The 20,401-nt window shown below is 39.2% G+C and overlaps 1 protein-coding gene across 1 annotated transcript; it reads left to right on the top strand.

Moving 5' to 3' along the window:
- The first annotated feature begins 1,281 nt into the window (after positions 1-1,281).
- Positions 1,282-3,245, top strand: LOC134542309 (uncharacterized). Its single transcript, XM_063386456.1, has 2 exons — positions 1,282-2,476; positions 3,145-3,245. The coding sequence occupies exons 1-2, from the start codon at positions 1,282-1,284 to the stop codon at positions 3,243-3,245; spliced, it is 1,296 nt and encodes a 431-aa protein (XP_063242526.1).
- The last annotated feature ends 17,156 nt before the right edge of the window (positions 3,246-20,401 follow it).

The following is a 20,401-nucleotide window of genomic DNA, read 5'->3' as shown; positions in this document are numbered from 1 at the left end:
ATTGATGCAATTATGCAGGCATCTACAGTGTCTCTTGCTCATCCTGCTTCATTAAGTGTCTTGGTGTCAGTGTTAAATGAACATATGGCTGCATTGCGTACTATGAAACTAGCAGTAGATTCTTGGGACCCACTCTTGCTACATTTTTTGGAGAGGAAGCTAGATAACCATTTACGTCAACAATGGGAACTACATATTTCTGTGAGTGACACAGAAATGCCTACATTTGCTCAGTTTTTAGCCTTCCTTGAAAGTCATCGCCGGGCTTCGGAGGCAATGTCTGGAGCCTCCAGTAAGTCAGGGTATCGAGTAAGGCAGGCAAACTATAGCACTGTATCTCAGTCTCGCTCACAACACACTTCACTGTTTGTTGGAAACACATTTGATTCTGCTGTAAAGTGCAGTGTATGTGACAGTGACCACCCACTTTACAAATGTCCACAGTTTGTACAATGCAAGCCAGAAGACCGCTACCAGATTGTCAAGAGACTTAACCTTTGTTTAAACTGCCTGGGAGCATCTCATCAAATGAAACAGTGTTGGTCAAAAACCAGCTGTCACTCATGCAAGAGTAGACATCACTCGCTTTTGCACTTCACTGAAGCCAACACGCATACACTTTTGAAAGAAGAAGCAACTTCATTTCAGCATTCTCCACCTGAATCTGCAGCAACAAAACCTACACCAGCTGTTGCATTGGCTACAGCTCAGAGACCTGGTCAATCAGAACCCAGAAACGTGTTATTATCCACTGCCTTGGTGGATGTACAGGACAGTGTCGGTGGTTACCAGAATTTTCGAGCAGTCTTAGACTCAGCCAGTCAGTCCAGCTTCATAACTGAACATTGTGCCCAGCTTTTGGGGTTGACTCGTCAGAAGGCGTTCTTACCAATTTATGGACTATCACAAGCTCCCTTACACACAGCAAAGGGATTAGTTAAATGCTGCATTAAACCAGTTGGCAAAACAAACCCACAACTGCCACTTGCTGCATATGTTGTACCGAAAATAACTGCAGATTTGCCCACATTTCCTGTACATTCTGACATGTGGGATCATGTACTTCATTTGAATTTGGCTGACCCGACATTTGCTACTTCAAGTTCTATTGATATTTTGATTGGAGCAGATTTGTTTCCATATATACTCACGGGGCACAAGCTAGTAAAAAATGTGGATTCACCGGTCGCATTGGATACAGTTTTTGGTTGGATTCTTATGGGTGAAGTGCCTAGTCCCATTGAACCAACCAACCATAGTGTCACTCTCTTCGTATCGACTATGTGCCCTCCACCATCTCTAGAAACTGTGGTTGAAAGGTTTTGGGAAATAGATGACTTCCCCACTTGTGCACATCTATCGCCAGAAGATGAAGCCTGTGAGGCTTTCTTTAAAACCACTCACCATCGAGAACCTTCTGGACGTTACGTGGTTTCCCTTCCATTCCATTCACCTAAACCAATACTTGGAGACTCAAGAGCACACGCTGTTCGCTGTCTAGAGGCCTTGGAGCGCCGTCTGGTCAAGCAACCTGGACTGCGTACCGAGTACCAGGCCTTCATGGAGGACTACTTGCAGAGTGGTCACATGGATGTCATTGCCAACCCATTGCATGATGTTGAGTCAGCCTATTATCTTCCTCATCATGGAGTTATCAAGGCAGAAAGCACCACCACCAAGCTGCGCGTTGTCTTCAATGCTTCTGCTAAGACCCAGCGAGACGTGAGTCTAAATGACATGCTGATGACCGGACCCAAATTACAGACAGATGTTCGAGAAATTCTGCTTCGGGTTCGTGTACACAAAGTTGTATTCACTGCAGACATCAAACAAATGTATCGGCAAATAATGGTGGACAAGGAGCATCAAGACTACCAGCGAATTGTGTGGCGTTGTTCTCCAACCGATCCTATAGTGGACTATCGTTTGCAGACTGTTACTTACGGAGTTTCATCTGCCCCTTATCTAGCAATTCGCACCTTGCATCAGCTGGCCCAAGATGAGCAATGTAACTTCCCTCAAGCAGCTCATGTTTTGAAGTCTGATTTCTATGTGGATGATGTTGTCACAGGGGCCAATAGTGTTGAAGAAGCCATTGCTCTTCAAAAGGAACTTATTGCTTTGTTGGCAGCTGGTGGCTTCCATCTCAGGAAGTTTGCCAGCACTCATAGTGAAGTGCTTGAATGGCTGTCCTCAGACCAGCTACAATCCCCAGCATCTATGTCTTTTGACAAAGAACAGCCAGCTGTGGTGAAAGTTCTTGGTGTACAGTGGAACCCTAGCTCAGACTGTTTTTCTTATCAGATGACTCCATTAAACAGCTCAAGCACCAAGAGGGCAATTCTTTCAAATATCGCCAGGATCTTTGATCCCCTTGGATGGCTGACGCCCATCCTCTTGTATGCCAAGTCTCTTGTACAGCTGTTGTGGCTCACTGGAGCAGGATGGGATGAACAGCTTCCTCCAGAGGTCTTATGTAGGTGGTGTGATTTTAAGTCTGAACTGTCTTTGTTGTCACAACTTCGACTGCCTCGGTGTGTATCAGGCTCAGTAAACGCTGTTCATGAACTGCATGGGTTTTGCGACAGTTCAGAGGTTGGCTATGCGTGTGTCATCTATCTCAGATCAATGTTTTCAGATGGTGGAATCAAGGTCTCACTATTGATGGCAAAATCAAGAGTAGCACCAGTGAAAAGGATCTCTTTGCCTCGCCTTGAGTTGTGTGCAGCTGTGATGTTAGCCAAGCTAATCAGTTTTGTGACCAATGTATACAAGGGGGTGCTGGACATCATGCAAGTGTATGCATGGTCAGACTCAACAGTTGTTCTTCATTGGATTGCATCATCACCCCACCGATGGAAAACATTTGTGGCAAATCGTGTCAGCATCATACAGGACTTAACTGATAAGGAATTCTGGAGACATGTTCGCACTGAAAACAACCCAGCAGATTGGGCATCCCGTGGCTTGTTGCCCTCACAACTTATTGATCATCCTCTGTGGTGGTCTGGAGCCCCATGGCTTAGACAGCCAGTGGCCAAACGATACCCTGGGTAGTGTGGTAATTGATGATGCCATTGCATGTGAAGAAAAACTTACAGCAATAAGTTGTGTGACAGAGGTATCCCTAGAATTTGTTGCCAGATTCTCTTCCTTCAGCAAGCTGCAGCGTGTTGTTGCTTACTGCCTTCGGTTTGCAGACAACTGTCGTCAACCAAAGGAAAGGCGTTCTCTGGGACCGTTGACAACTATGGAACTGCAAAGGGGCTTGGAAGTTTGCATCAGACATGCCCAACAATGCTTTGCAGCTGATAAGGTTAACTTGGACAAGGGGCAGTGCAGTTCTCATCAAATTCGGCGCTTGTGCCCCTTCGTGGATAATGTGGGTATCATCCGTGTAGGAGGGAGGTTAAGTCAGGCATCCCTTCCCTATTCTGTTCAACACCCTATATTGTTGCCCAAAGATCACCCATTCACGTTAATGGTAATCAATCATTTTCATTGTTTACATTTGCACCCTGGTCCTCGAACTTTGCAAGCCATCCTGAGCCAACGATACTGGATTCTTTGTGCACGCTCTGTCATCAAAAGGGTTTTACGTGGGTGTATTAAGTGCTTCCGCACTAAACCCTCTCCATTCACTCCAACCATGGGAGAACTTCCATCTCCTAGAGTCCAACAAGTGACTGCTTTTCACCATACTGGTGTGGACTATGGTGGGCCCTTTCAGGTTACCACGACTCGCACTCGTGGTTGCAAGTCCACAAAAGCATACTTATGCTTGTTTGTTTGTCTTGCCACCAAAGCCCTACATTTGGAATTGGTTTCTGATCTCTCAACCAGTTTGTTCTTGGCAGCATTTTCTCGCTTCATCTCTCGAAGGGGAAGGCCAGCCCACGTTTACAGTGATTGTGGAACTAATTTTGTTGGAGCTCATAGAGAACTCAAAGAACTCTACCAGTTGGTAAGACAGACAACCCATAACACTGAAGTGAGCAATAAGCTGAGTGAGGAAGGAATTGCATGGCATTTCAACCCCCCAGCAGCACCGCACTTTGGCGGGTTATGGGAGGCTGGCATGAAGTCTGTTAAAAGTCACTTAACTAAAGTCATTGGCTTACAGATCCTTTCTTATGAAGAGCTCTCGACCATCCTGATTCGCATCGAAGGGGTCTTAAACTCTCGTCCTCTTTGTGAGATCAGCTCAGACCCGTCAGAACTTGATGTCCTAACACCTGCTCATTTTTTGATTCTACAGCCCATAACATCATTACCCGAACCTGACATCACCCACCTCAACATTAACCGATTAAATCGCTGGCAGCTGGTCCAACGTATAATTCAAGATTTCTGGAAACGCTGGAGAAAGGAATATTTGTACTCACTCCAGCAGAGAAGCAAATGGACACAGCCAGGTGGTCAGCCCAAGATTGGAGATTTGGTCGTGATCAAAGATGAGCACACCCCTCCACTCAAATGGGGTCTCGCTCGAATTGAAGCTCTTCACCCAGGACCAGACCGAATTCCCCGGGTGGCTACTATCCGGACTGCTACAAGTGTCTTGCAACGTCCGGTGATTAAGCTGTGCCCTTTGCCAGTGGACAATGGTTATGATCTAGGACAGAATTCAACAAGATCATGTAATCTGTAACAAATTGCTTTCTTTTCCTTGCTGTATATACCTTTGTGTTTGTTACCTGGAGCTAACAACGGGGGCGGAATGTTCGGACTTTGTGACTTATGTCCTTGTTGTGTGAAGTGTTACTTGTGCCCCTTTTGCGTGTCGTATAAACAGTTCGGCAAGATGGCGGGCCGCATACAGTCGTGTCGTTTGTTTTGTATTTGGCTATCGTTTCGTTGTCATATTTGTATTCACTAAATCAGACTTTTAATATATTTATGGTCCTCCGGAAGAAATTCGTTGAAATAAAGAACAGGGTAAAATACCTAAAAGAAAAAGGGTTAAAACCACACTACGTAATTTATTAAGTTCATTATTATTGTCATAGATTTCTTACCTCCTACTTGATTTGCTTTGTAGACTTTTTTTTTTAATAAAACCAAACTTACCCTCTTTTTCCCACTTAACAGTTGAATTACAACAAATAAAAACGAATTACAATACTTAACATTTTATGCATGTAGTTTGGTATTAGTTTCTTACATAAAGTTCTAGTAGATTCGTGCACATTTCTTCTTAAACTCACCCCTTTTACAATTCTTCTCGCAAAATAGTGAAAAATAATGTTATGTTTTAATATGCATCTTATTCGTACCCTATATTTTAGGCTCTGCTTAGTTAGTTTATAAGATATGATTTTTTAGAATAAAAGAAAACTCCCCCATTTTCACCTCCGTTTAACTGTACAATTTCGAAAAAAAACCTACTACGTAACTCTTTATGAATGTTGTTTGGTCTTAGTTTTTTACCTCTAGTTATAGTATATTCGGAATAAAACATTTTTCTTCTTTAAATCAAACTTAATCATTTCACACCATTTAGGAGTGAAATTTTTCAAAAAAAAAAGTCGCTTTGGTGTGCATATTATTCATACCCAATATCTTTACTTGTACTTGATAAGCTTTGGATATACTAATTTATTTTTAACATACATACCCCATTTAACCCGTTATGGTTGGAATTTGAAAAAACCATATAACCCATTTTCAAATCTAGAAAGACCACATTAACAAAAATAAATCATCGAAATTGTTTAGTAGTTATTTTTAGTATTGCCGGAATAAACAGAAAAAAAAAACAGTCAAACAAGTCGACAAATCTCAAAAATATAAATTCATGTAACCTTTTCCGATTTTTTTATAATTCAGTGAAATGTACAGAATTTCACCCCGAACAGTTTTATTATTATTTTCTTTATTATAATAGGTTTGAAGATACACATATGGTTCTTTGAAACATTGGGATTCGTGACTGAGAAAAAAGAAAAGATGACGGAGTCATCTCCTCTTTTTAACGTTCCTGAAATTTGAATTTGCTCTTAATAAAGTTGGTGCGTGGATCCTAAACTTCATTTCAGTTGTCACAGAGGAAAAATAGACAAAATGAGGTGATAATTTTAAGAGAAGTAGAAAACCTACAGGAAAATTTAGTAAAACTGTGTTCAGTTAGGGTATTAATGTGTAAGGGTACATCAATAAATATTAACTCAATATATTTCCTTTCACTTAACCAACTGATTAAAAATTTAAACAATAACTAAGTGAAACTTCAATTAATATATACAAACAATTGTATTTATTCCTAGATAAAAACCCTTCATAAATCATAATTTAATGTAATATTTCAAAAGGGTCATTTTTTTACACAATGAAGTTTCACAAATACGTTATACCTTAAAACGTTGTTTTAAAGAAAATGGTTCTTTCATAAATCCTAATCCAGTGGATATCCTGGCCATAGAAAGGCAGCCATTGACGTACTATGATAATCATAATCTGTCTACTTAAAGTGGCTAGTAATGGGTAAGTGCCCATTTTAAAATAAGATGCTTATAAATACTTGAGAATGTGTTTTAGATTAAGCCATCCACTTTGGTAAAACCTTTCCAGGGTTCTAAGCGTACGGCGGAAACGTTTTTCTATTCCATTGCTATTATTTATTAACTGCCTTTCTCGAAGCCCCGAATGTTCCTTCTGGAAAAATGTGGCCCTACCTTAATGCAAACGTAGTTTCCTGAGTGTTCTCTTATTCTCTGTTAGCCCACGATCAAAGTAATTTAAAATTCATCAAGCTAAACTCAACCAATTAGTGCCATTCATTTGGGAAAACATTATAATACTACTTGGTGGGCCTTCATATATATCTGCTTTGTGGTCTTAATACACGGGAATTAAAACATTATAGTTTATGATATGGAGAAAAACAAATGGTATAATGTATGGTATGCAATTGCAAAAACAATTAGTGGTAATTCTAAGAGCAAATTTGACGCTGATTCTTAACCTTATAAACACAAGTTAAATAAAATATGTTATAAATTCTAGCAAAATGTATTTTTGTGTTTATTTTTTTAGTTTTTTTTATCGCGATATTTTGTATTGCAGCAGTTTCGCCGTTTAGGTTTTCACCTCGTGGTCTCAGAGCGAATGGAGCTTTATCGATTAGGGTTGACGAACACGTTAGCTGTGCGAAGTCTTTGGAAATAAACCTTACAGAATGGCCCACAATTGCGGCTGCTGGATGCGAAAAGAAGTAATTTGTTAATAGCGGACCAACATAAAATAAACAGGTTTAGTAGTTAAATGTCACTAGACATGAAAGATAAATATGCAAGCACATATAAAACAAAACAAAACCAGGCGAAGTAAAAAATTTAAAAAAAATTGACAGCACAGAAAATTCCGTGAAAGGAGCAATTCAAATAATAATTACAGGGCAGACCAAAACAGTGGGCTAAAAACAAGACAGCAGCAACAAGGCCAATAACAAAGACAAAAAAGACCTTGAACAACACAACGACCGATCGAATAAACCATCGATGATACTAAACAGATAAAATGGACCACACAACGACCACATAGATTGATCAGTCTGTTTGTGCACGTGGACGGGAACAGATCTCAGTTCTTGAAAATTAGCAACTGTTGTCTTAGGAAGCCTAATGTGTTCATTGTGCTATCTTCATTGTGATGACCAGAATATCTGTTTTGTCACATCGTTTGGTTCGCCCGTGCGTCTCAGTGAAGTCGTTGTGTTGTCTATTTTATCTGATTAGTATCATCGTTGGGTTATTCTGTTTGCCGCTCTGTTGGCCAAGGTCGTTTCCCATCTTTATTTACTGTTGTTTTGCTACTGTCACGTCGTTGTTAGCCCAACGTGTCCATCTGTGCTGTGATAATTTTTTTAATGATTCCTTCCAATATTTTTTTATGCTGTCTATGTTTTTATTTTATTTTTTACTCTGCCTGACTTTGGCTTGTTTTATGTGTGTTAAAATATTTATATTTCTTGTCTGTTATTGAGGATTTTTTTATGACATATAGTGTAATCAGCAATGGTGAATGTACAAAACTACATCTGTAAAGTGCATTGTCGTGGGGCCCGCCTTGTCAGTGTTAGTAAGGCGGGATGATAAGCACGACATTCGCCGGTGCTTCTACGCAGGATCGCTTCTAAGCGCAAGGCTCTGAACTGGTGTGCATTATTCTCGTCGTGCATAGGACAACTATGGGATTTGAGCAGTGACAGTAACATTATATGGCGGAGAATGGAAGACAAAATGTGCAACGCAAGTACCTTTAAGTGCTTTCAATAATTTGTACCGGTTTTTTTATGCCTAGAAATAACCCTGAAAACACGCCTTTTTAACGGTTTTAACTCTTCTTAAAATACAGTTAAAAACTTTATACGAAATCAAAACCATTGTTCGGCCCTCAGCGAATTATTTAAATACTGTTCGAAAACGGACTCCCGCTCGGATATCTTGAGAAGTTTTCAAGTCGCGTTTTTTTTTTTACCTGAAGCTCTTCACGATAGCATGTATGTACGAATCCCGCACCTCGAGATACCGCGCAGTGCGGGAAGCCAACGTGGTACGTTTAGCTTCACCGCGGCGCCCGCCCGCCGCCCAGTACTCGGATGCGCGGCGATATTCACACCCGCCGGTTGAGTTCCCACTCACACCCCCCGTCGGCCCCTCTTCACACCAGCAAAACCTCCCCACCTCCCCTCCCCCATCCCACAGGCCGATCGCTAATGAGCGCCTGTTCGCAGCGCTCGCACAATAGGCCCATTTGACGGTCGAATGACGGAGTGTGGACGTGGTAGGAGGGGGAGCCACCCTTTCCCCCCTTTACCAGTCTGGGGCTGCCGAAGATCTAATGGGCCGGCACCACACGTGACTGTGTGTATGTGTGTGTGCTGCGTGCGTGTGTGTAAGCGCCAGGACGGCAGGGCGATACAAAGGGTGGTGGAGTGGGGAGTAATTTCACACTTTTGCAATCGCGAGGGAATCCGGGACTTTCGTCGCCCACTGCATCAGCAGGCAAAGAGCCGGTGGGGTTCGTGGGGAGGAGAAAAAATAAAGCACTCGTTCATGTAAGCTCTTGGGTTTGAATAGGCCAGAATCACAGAAAACATAAAGGCTCGGTCTCACACACATAATTTTTATTTAAGGACTATTTCAAAAATAAACTCGATACCTTATTGGCATTGGTTGTTGTTCGGCCACAAATATTATCAACAAATATTCACTTAATGATAAGAATTATGAAGACTAGCGCGCCTTTTCAAACCAATGATATTTCACTAAGTAAATAACTGTTAAAAAGTTATTGGTGGTACAACAACAAATGCAAGGGAGGTATCAAATTTAAATTTTAGAATTACAGCCCTTAAAAATATTAATGACAAAAACGACAAAAAACAAACAAATATGTCAGTACGTACTCGCCAGTGATGTTTAAACATCTTATCTTGGTAACAGGCAAATTAAATAAATTTCTTCTGAAATAATTTTAAATAACACCACGTCTTAGCCACCAATATTGCCTTTATATTCAAATATTTTCAATTAGTAATTCCATTTGGTTTTCCTTATCCATACTGCACAAAAAAGTTAAAAATTCAAATTTTCCAGCTAATTATGCGTTTAGTAAACGTAGATTTGATACTTTATCTTTAATGCAGATTACGTACACTTGCATTATCTACCTACGGTAGTTAGGAAAAAAAAAGTAAACTTCGATAGCGAAATTCGAACGAAATCATCTGACGAACCTCAAAAACACCGCGTATTATAGCAAATAGAATGCTAAAAAACTGAACCATATGGGACTTTGAACCCTGAATAACAGAATCTAAAATATTCGTGGAGTTTGGTTTTGTTGGTTAATCGACAGTGACGAGCTTAGTTTACTGCGACGTAATGCTGCGCCGGCCGGCAGCCGGCGTCCCTCCACGCGCAGGACCTAAAATGGCGTTCGATTATACCCAGCGTTTTTTAGAGGATCCTTACTTGCCACGTGAGCGTCACGCCTCAGCGCCTTAAATGACTGTGTGGTAATGGTATTTGTTTCGTGATGTCTCTCCAAGGCTTTAAATTTTGTCAATGCGAATAACTAATTCGGTGTTCTTGAGTCGAATGTTCATGCTGTTAGACTATTTCGGAGATGTCGCAACAATCTTGTTGTCTCCGAAATACTTTGAAACATGTTTTTTTTTATCGTGCGTATCTGAGCACTAACATGTAAATGACGGACATAAAAAATGGTATGAGATAAACGCTTCCATTTACTAATTTTTAAGAAAATCTTTTGAGCGATTTTTTGGACGTTTACAGAAGTAAACGAAAAACAAAAATCCGCTAGGGGCCATTAGGAGACGATGTCTATGTCATTAAAACACAAATCTATAAAAAAAATGTACAGACATATTGCGAGATAAAATAATACACTTAAACTACTGTCATAACAATATTTTTAAAAGCATTTAATCTTACTTTCTTTAACAAAGCTTTTTAATACACGCAAGAACGCAGATTGTCATAATTAACATGGGAACACTAAACACAAGATATTTCTGTATCTTTGCTCTAAATATAATTTTTAAAATGAACAGAAATATAATTTTACAATGTTTTATCAGACAAAAATCAAAATCGCTTCAACACTGTGATAAATTTCAAGGAAAATTAAAACAGATTTATTCCAAAAATATTTGCTACAAGGGATACCTGGCTCTTTTTCATTCATTTATGAAGCCACGAGACGTTTACCTTTAAATCCAGTTTAAGTAATTAGTTGAAGATTTAAGTAAATAAGTGAATTTTTTTCCATAAATGTGATATTTGCGTGTTCAATTATTATTATTTAAGGCAAATATGTACCAGACATTCTGTTTAATTAATTTTTTTGAGCTTCTTGCAAGGACTCTCATTCCAATATGTTCGTTTCATTTTTAGGGCGTTTTGATGTGAATTGAGTATTAGAATAAAGAAAACTTGATAGGGCTCGTTTAAGTTGAACAACTAAAACATATCAAATCAAATATATATTTTTTCGATTAGAAACACCTCTGAATATGAATTATGTTAAGTTTTTCCACCTGCTAAGGGGAAATGAAGTCAATCACTGCATTAAAACGAGATTTCTTTTTTTTTTTCCGCATTTTAGCCTGTTTTATGAGAATGCTGCATATAATAAAAAAAAATACAAATATACTTAGTAGTAGGATATAAATATGTTAGATACTTTACAAAAGTGTTTCACTCCTCTATACCAATAACACTCCCTAATGTGCAAAACTGGCTTGTACTGCAATTAAAAACGTATAAAGAATAAAGTTAGCTGAAACCTTTAAGTATTTATTTCACACCGAAGTAAACCAAAATATTTCAAGGCGTTTATTTCTATAAATTGCACAAATAACTTCGAAACATTTGCCGTCGGTGATTTCATTAGCACAACGAGAAATTATACGTATGTAAGTGTAACCGTAATTCATTAAGCTAGATTAGTTTCGTGTGTGCTTGGAAAACCATTTACAAAATAATTAAGTATTCTAAACGAAAACCAAATCACGCAGGAAATAATTCAACCTTTAATTGCGTTCGGTGTCGCCCGCCTTTGTAAACCATTAATTATAATTCAAGAAAGCAGGCGCGGGTTTCTTGCTAACGCATTCCGCCTTCGCTGCAGTCGTAATTTGGAAGTAAAAGTAGGCAATGTTTCAAACTTATTTTCAAGTGGAATTTATTTTCCTTTCATTAATTTTCTACAGCTAACATGTTGCTTTTTTTTTGCCTTTATTATTACAATCGTCTTTTGTCTTTTTTGTTTCAGCTATTCTTAATAGTTTTTTCAAACATAGAAAGCTTTTACATCTCATTGGCAGAAAACATTAATTTATCAATTCTCAAAAGACAGTTGTTTCCTTAAAAGTTTTTTTTTTTAACCATATTAATGTTCTGTCAGTGATTTAGAATGATTCAGATCTAGATTGATTGTCTATATATGACTCATTAATTCAATAAGTAATATAGCATGGTTTTGAGAATCTTTAAGGTATTTTATTCCAATATAAGCATGAATTGAGAATATTAAATCGTATGGTAACAATTTTGATTTAACTATTTTTAAGTTGGTTAATCTTTGTTACAAAAGTTTTTGTTAAAGTTTTAGGATTTTATACATTTTTCAAAACCAAATTTGTATGTGCTTACGAATGATATAAAAATTATTTAACTGTATATCACATATTTAATGCCCAATGTTCATGCTACAATTTAAATATATATTGGCCTTTAATTTTCTAAAATCCATTGTATAAACACTTAATAAATTTATATAATAATTCATTATCAACAACTCATAATTGTCTAATGAATTTATTTGAAATAATTAACAAAAAAACGTATTAAAAATTAATATTAATTAAGTACCTAGTCCATACGAGCTCCTTCAGCAGATAGCTTTCATTTATTTTTTCATTATTTACGTTGCTGTATTTCACTAAAAGAAAAAGAAGATTATTCTCAGGTACTCATGCAATAACAAACGTTAAGATATTTAAATCTGTTTGTCGACCCGTAAAATATGAATAAAGGGGCAACATCATCACATCAATAAATACTTAGTTTTCATCCGTCTCTGTAATTGTTTAGATGATTCGTTCAAGCAGTTATCGTACACTTTATTGGCTTTTTTCATAATCATATTTAGGGTTGTAGCCAATCGAAACCGGGTTCTTTGGAATCGCGGCAGCCAAATTGGGTAAACTTGAGTCATGACGGGGTGTACTGGACACCGAACCCACGACCTCACCACCTAGGAACGATCTGTTATATTGCTTGTGTTCCTTTTCGTGGAGAATGACCGAAATAAAGGTGACGAATGAGTGTACGTGGAGCACATACGAATACTTTTTTTTTTTGTATTCTTGCGTGAGAATGGGTAAGTTTGGGACGAAAACCGTGGGGAAAAAAATAACGGCAGTAGGCTGAGAGGGTGAAAGATGAAACAACTGATACATTATTCACGCAAGGCTTCTGCCATAATTTCATTTGGGAGCCGACTGCATGGTTGTTGGGTATGTGAGGGGGGAGGGGGTTTGCGTCGCTCGCAAAGAGGAAAAAGGGTGGGGGAAGGGGAGACGCATTGCAGAAAGCTTGGGGAGGGACCAGACAGGAATAAGCTATTTTGGGTTAAGTTTGAAGGGGCAAGTCGACTGGGGACATGTTTCGGCCCCTCTCCAAGACAGCTGGGAAGCAAACTTGATTTCCTTATAGACTTTAAGAGCGGGCGCCGGAGATGCGCAGGGGTTGTGAAAAATGGAAAATATCGACAGGAAGGTTTTCACTGTTCGCTTGACGTCCTGGAGCGGTGAATATTCTTTTTTTTTTCTTTTTCATTCACCCTCGGGGAGTTTCTTCGGGCTGTAAGCAGGAAATTGGTGAGCCACGCCAAGTAGACGAGAGAAAAAAATAACTTCCTGAAGATCGGAAGGCTGCTTCGAACGGGATATATATTTACAAAGGTGGCCCATTACCCATCTGATAGGTCTACTATTTCGGGCGAGTTTATTAGCTACAAGTCGGCGAATCAGCTCGCTGCGAAAATAAAAATAAAAAAAGGAACTCGCTTATTAAATTACGCTAACTCGCTAATTATATAGCATCTCACTTTGGTCAAGAGATTAAAGTTGAAAAGTGGTCTATGTTTCTCGCTTGTGAGTGTCTGACAGCCTTAAAAATAATTAATAATTTAACAATGGGTTAGTGTTTAAAAATAGTTTAATAAATAAAATAAGTAAATGATTTGAGAAAAATTTAAAAAAAAGGTTAGTTTATACTCAATTTGACATGAACAAGTGGAAAGCAATCGATACGTATGGAATGCTGAAGTATGATAATTAAAACAATCGTTGGATGTGGTCTTGTCTTTAGTGTTGTGGTGGAGTACCCTCCTTGGTTAAAATATAATACAAAAGATATGGCAATATTTTTTTTAAAGCACGGAGTAAACCTTTCTTTGGGTCTGAAGATGGAAAATTGTCACAGACCAGAATATTCCCTGACCAACCGAATTGTAAACTGAGGTCCTTCAGTCAGTTCGCTTGGGTGGGTGCGGTCCAGGACCTGGCTTTGTGCGGGATCATGACACAGCCCGCTGTCATTTATTTTTGTAAACGGAACAGAAATATTCTTGGTTAATTAGATTATTTGTAAATTTGTACATTAAAACAACTGTATCACTACAAAGACAGTGTTCGCAGTAACACTGGGTTCCGGATTATTACCCGGGAGTTCATTCTTCGCTGCTGACGAGATGTTAATGCCCAAATGAGTGCGTGGGGGGAGGGGGGGACTCACGGCAACGTCCACCACGTTTGAAACTATTCCCCATCTCGCACTCAATGCGTCACCTATTACTGACATGCCAACGTTATGTTAAAACCTTGTTCAGTTCTTCATTATAATTTGCGTTTATTTTACATCGAGTAAAAAACATTGGTTATCTTAAGAAACCCTCAGCGTACAAACCGCTTGAGATTTATTTAAAAGTTCCTGATTACGAATAACATTTAAGCGCCATTACGTGTTTCTATGTAAGTTTCTATACAAGTTTAAGAGAATTTTTTGGACAGTGGAAAAGGCTAAAACGGGTGATTTCACTAACATTTTTAGGTATGAAAAATTCTACACACAGTATTGTAAATTGTATAGGGGTGCGCTGGAAGCCTTTATCTTTAAATATTCCGTCATCAAATGTAGGGTCACCGCACAGCGCTACAAGTCTCACCGAAGTAAAGACCGCACTCCAGATCCGTGCCTGGCGCGTAGAGGCGAAGAGCCGTGTGATGCGCAAGCCAGCGTCGCCCTTAGCTCCCCCGCGCTTCTAGAGCTCCGTGCCCCCGACCAGGCGACCACTTTAAGGATTATTTGTAAACGTCGTGGTACCTTTGAGTATATATACTGTATAGAAGTCACGAGTGGATAGGATTTACTCTACTGTTTCAGAAGCCTATGATGAGCAGCTTGGGAACTTCACCGCTGCAGTGCGCTGCCGTAATGCCCTGTGTCGTCTTAGTTGTTATTTACACATTAGAGCGCAGCACTGTCGCCCGCTGTCATTCCCCGCACCCCCCATCCATCATTCACTGCAGCTCATGGTCGTTCAGCGGGAGGGGGAAGGGGTGTTTGAAGAGTTCGACACTTGTCCGCTAGGGACCACCACAAGTCGATGCCCTAGAGATGGTGGCGATTGCGGCGGTGAATTAACCAACTACCTCAAAACCGTAGTAGAAATTTTAACCTGGGCTGGCGACTTCTATACAGTATATATATTCAAAGGTGGTACTCAGCTCGTCGGACTCTCACTAACAACTGCTGCATTTCCTCTCCCCTTCTAGAATCTTCTCTTTTGCGAGGAGCATGTGTTTTTTTTTCTTTTTTTCTCTTCTTCCGGCGTCGCAGCGGGCAGTTTCCGGGGACGCGCGGCGTCTGCGCCGCCTCTCGGAGAGACGCGGTCCTCGCACGACGGGAGAGAGATCCGACGATAACAGCCTTATCGTCCCCCCCCCTCCTCTTCATCAGCCGAGCACGCCCTTCGACGGGCACTACCGCTTCCCTCGCGAAGTCTGAGTCATCGCTCAATGCGTCGCGAGTCGCTTCCTGGGGGTGGGGGGTGAGCTGTCAAATCGGTTTACCGGAGCGGATGTTGACGGGTGCCGTACGCCGTGCTGTGTCGGGGCCGGGGGGAATCGTCGCGCATGCGCTGTACATGCCAGACTGTTTGCCCGTGGGGACCTGCGTCATTCCTCTGCTTCTACGGTTTGCCGGGGAGGGAAAGGAAAAGAAACCCATCATCATTGACTCACACATTTTTTATGACAAAATTTTTTGACGTGACAACGTCTAATAAATCGATGAACTCCGGCTGCACGCACGAAAAAGTGTCCCGTTACGCACATTGTCCCGTTACGCTCATTGTACGCTTGCGCCGCATCTATCTCTCTTCCACTCGATTGGAACAACCATCGATTTGACTTTTTCGAGGTACATTAATCTTGAAACACTCCTATTCGTTTCCTACTTTTCCTATCAACGTCCTATCCTTAACAGAATAACATAGATTGGAAGAAGTTAAATAGCAAACATGTATAAAAGTTATAGTTAAAATAATCTCTTCGTTAAAGTAACAAACACATTTAATTTAATAAGTGCAAATAAAAGTAAATTTGTTCATTAAGTTGTGGATTTCATTTCACTCCTTCTTTGTTTACATACAAAATAGTGATAATTCAATAAAAATGATTCAATTTTATTCATGAAAGTATGCAATCATTTCATCAATGTTTTGTTATGACGTTATCACGTTAAACTATCGTCCGTAAAACGACTTTACAGACAACCAATTTTGTTTTTAATCGTTTAGTATTGAAATTTTTTTACCTTCGTTAATTCAGATTTCACATTTTAAGGGTACCATTCACCCGGACACACATAAGTGCAGTGCACAGGACTGCAGAAAATAGCCACGCATTTTTAAAAACTGCGCAAGACAACCGAGTGGGGTCCGTTTACGAATGTATTTAAGAATATGTACGCTGAGGGCAGATGAGTAGTTCTGTTTCCATTTTTTAAAAAGTATTTTTAAGAGAGGAAAAATAGCTAAAACACAATTTTAAGAAGAAGAATAAGTGTGTACGTGAAGTACACACGCAACAGAAGTGAAACTTATTTATTATAAATTGTGTGATAGATAAATTGTTATTTTTTTATTGAATAGTACCTAATAATTGAGGACAGTAAGGATGCGGGTAAGATCTGAAATAAAAAAAAAATAAACAGAGGAGTAGACAAACACAAGCAGCGTTACGAGAATTTGTTATGCGTTATTTTTACCCCTTCCGACCATATCTTCTGCCGGCATTTTAAACTAGCATATAGCCTGCTCCCCTTGAGGGATTCCATTTCGATTGGTGATGGCGATGCTCTATCGGTTCCCCCACCATGTACCTAACTATTCCCCTAACAACAACCACAAAAAAAAAATCCAGAATTTTGGTTTATTTAAGCGAAAAGAGTCTGTACACAAGCCATATGCGTCTCTGGTTGTTTCAGGAAAGCACTAACCTCGCAAATGGAGCGCAATTGTACAAGGGTAAGAAGGTAAGAAGACTCTGTGTACCTACTCTCTTTCAAGACGATCCAGCTTATTCCTTCCACGATATCCCTGTTCTGTGCAATTGTGTGTTATTCTCTCGAATTATGTTACTTTCGAAGATACATCAACAACAACAACAACAACAACAACAACAACAACAACAACAACAACAACAACATTAACATCCTCACTTCCAAAAAAAAAAAGCGCAGTTCGGGTCCGTACCGTAGAATTTTCATAAAACGTCTGGATTTCTTTTTCCTTTTCGACGCTGCCGTAGCTCTCGTAATCTATTGGCACTGGACATTTTAGAATTTTTGGATTGCTTTCATGCGAGCTTACTTTTGACTTGCGTTTTCTTTAATTCCTGGAATATTTACGAGTCATATGGGAAATCTTTAATTATTATGTAGTTTTCAATTTAATACAGGTTTTTCACTTACATTCCGTCGAATATTTTCATTGTCTCACTCTGGGTCCTAGTAGTGCTCCACAAGCACTTCACAATGGCACCCGAATCAGTATCCTGGTCGAACGCGTTTCCACACTTCACCAAGTTATAACTTTACACAAGGCTAATTCGTAACAACAACGCGCATGCTCCTACGCTGGTAGGATGACGTCACAGGCAAAACCAATACTGCGCGACCAACACGTACAGACATGATCTAACCGCTGTGGGCTCGACAACTGTTTACGCATGTTTAGTCTCGAAGTTATTAGCAATTCAAATCTGACGCTATTTTGTCACACAAGAAAGTTCGAACGACTAGCACCGTAACGAGCAAATACACGTTATCATGTCAGTAAAAAAAATATGTACATGCGATGTTCGTGCTTTAAATCGTCGGAATTATTTTTCTAACGCCCATAATAAATTAAAAATAAAAAAGTGCCAAAATGTCAGTATAGTGTCGTTCTGTTATTTCTACTGTGTCCTCCCGTTACATGAAACGTGACAGTCCCAAGTTTGAGTAAGTTAGTGCGTGATATAGCACGACAGCTTACTCATACGACTCTCAAGTTATATGAATACTGATTTGGTGTTTCACCAATATTTGCCACTCCGAAAAAAAAATTAAGAATTTGTATAGGTTTATATGTTTCTTTCCAGTAAAATATTATAAGTGACATTTTTTCACTTGCTCAACTAGTACTTATTTACAAAAAAAAAAATACAATTTTTTTTTCAAGTTTCGACATATCCGTTTGCAATTACTTGAGTTCTCGTTTGGCTATTGTATTTTTGTAATTCATAGAACCAAACAGAATCAACTTTTATGTAATTTTGGGAATTCAAATCTAATTGTTATTCCATAATGAATTAATATTATCTAAAACTTTTTTTCTACTGTGAAATGTAATTCATCAAAGAAATTAATTTAAATGAAACATATAATGCTTCGAATTCAATTTTAAGTTGTTATATGTTGCGCTGGGCATTTGCTACTTAGGCCTATGTTTTAATTAAGGAAGTGACATTGATAAAGCCGCGACGGCCTACCTCTCAGCTGTGGTTGTTCACTTGTAAGTTGGATTTCTGCAAACTGAAAAATGATAATATTTTATTACTGTCAACGTTTACTACTTATATTACATTATTTTTTCTCTCACATTTAATTCTGACTACTATTTATGCTTTTACACTTTCCTACAATTGGTAAATATTTAGGAAAATCAATAAATATCTTACTTTAACGATACAGCTAGTTTTTCTTCAGTTCCTAAGGCTTTGAGGTATTGCAAACTCCAGAATTAAGTGACTCACTGATTAAACCAATGAAAATATGAAAACTGTTCCCAGGTTACATGTTTCATTATAAAATTAGTTCTTAAGGATCAGTGGATCTTACTTTTCTTTAATTTTTTTTCGGAAGCATTCCATGGCACAATGTTGCTATTATCTCGTATTTGAAATAACCGAAATCAGGTTATGAGCTTAGTAAAGATTCAATACACAGAGCAGTGACCGTGCACAACGTCACAGACTCGCAGTGGCGATAGAACTTCCTGCGTGCAATAGCTGATTCCCTGCGTCACCCTGCGTCACTCTGTGCCTCACTGCGTCCAACTACGTCACCCTGCGTCACCCTGCGTCCAACTGCGTCACCCTGCGGGCTCAAATTGCACCTGGTCTTAAGTTGGCGTCACTCTACGCAATTCTGTCACTGCGGCTAAAACTTTCTCAGCGGTTTTTTGATGTGCAACACCTAGCTCTCGGTACACGGCATTTGGTGGGAGTAATTCCGCGAATGCAACGGAAGTCAAAGAAAGGAAAAGCGTAAACAACCATGGTGCTGCCATCTGTGGCGGATGGCGCGAACAAAATTTCACAAATACAAAGTTAAACTTTATTGTTATAAATGTTTAATGAATATAACAACATGTAACGTGTTTTTAATAAAATTTCTTTTCGAGAATTAAATCCGACTTTGGGGTAAAGTATTTTCCCCCCGATTTTATGGGAGCTGTTTCATTATAAAGTTTAAATTAAGGTCTTCTATTCAAGTGATTCAATCGTCGACGTAGCTGCTTCTAGCGGCAGGTGCGGAAACTACGAGTGACTGGCGTCCATAAATGTAGTTGAAAATACACTATTTGCGAATAATTATCACGCTCAGTATTATTTAAAATTAGTCTACGTTAAAATTCGTGTCCGAGTTCCGTGTTATATAAGTGTATTTGCAACATAAGAAAACACTAATTTGCTCGTTACAGAGGTTAGATGTTACACATTAGTGGCGAGTACTGAAAGACACGCTCGAATTTTTATTTTGCTTAATATTATTTCGAGAGCTTTACTTAAGGTGTGAAATGCAGGTCTCTCAATAATGCCTTAAGAAATTTTTCAAAATCGAAAATGCAGGACCAAGTGATGTAGACGAAATCACCGCCCAGTAGAAACTGGCAACTGCTCCGGTTCAACCACATAGTGAGAAACCTGCCTAAGGCTGGTTCTCAGTGTTATGTTGGTTAGCTCGTTTTTTTTTTACTGTTACTTAAATGCTATTCGTGTATAGTCATCACGACATCTCGCGTGCGTTTGTTTTTTCCATGATGACTTTTCTTTGTAATCTAATAACTTTAACGCATCACGCAATTGTTCGTTATGATTATAATGGCCTTGGTGTTTCACAGATCCCTTAAAAAACATTAAGTAAATATTTGGTGGCAAAAACTTGCCATTAAGCAAAAAAATGTACAAGTGCTACCGAAACCCTGAAGCTTCACCATTTACGCCCTTCTTCCAGCGGGTAACATGTCTCTGGATCCA

Source organism: Bacillus rossius, assembly GCF_032445375.1.
Source record: "Bacillus rossius redtenbacheri isolate Brsri chromosome 4 unlocalized genomic scaffold, Brsri_v3 Brsri_v3_scf4_2, whole genome shotgun sequence".
Lineage (NCBI taxonomy): Eukaryota > Metazoa > Arthropoda > Insecta > Phasmatodea > Bacillidae > Bacillus > Bacillus rossius.
This window is presented reverse-complemented; position numbering and strand designations above follow the sequence as displayed.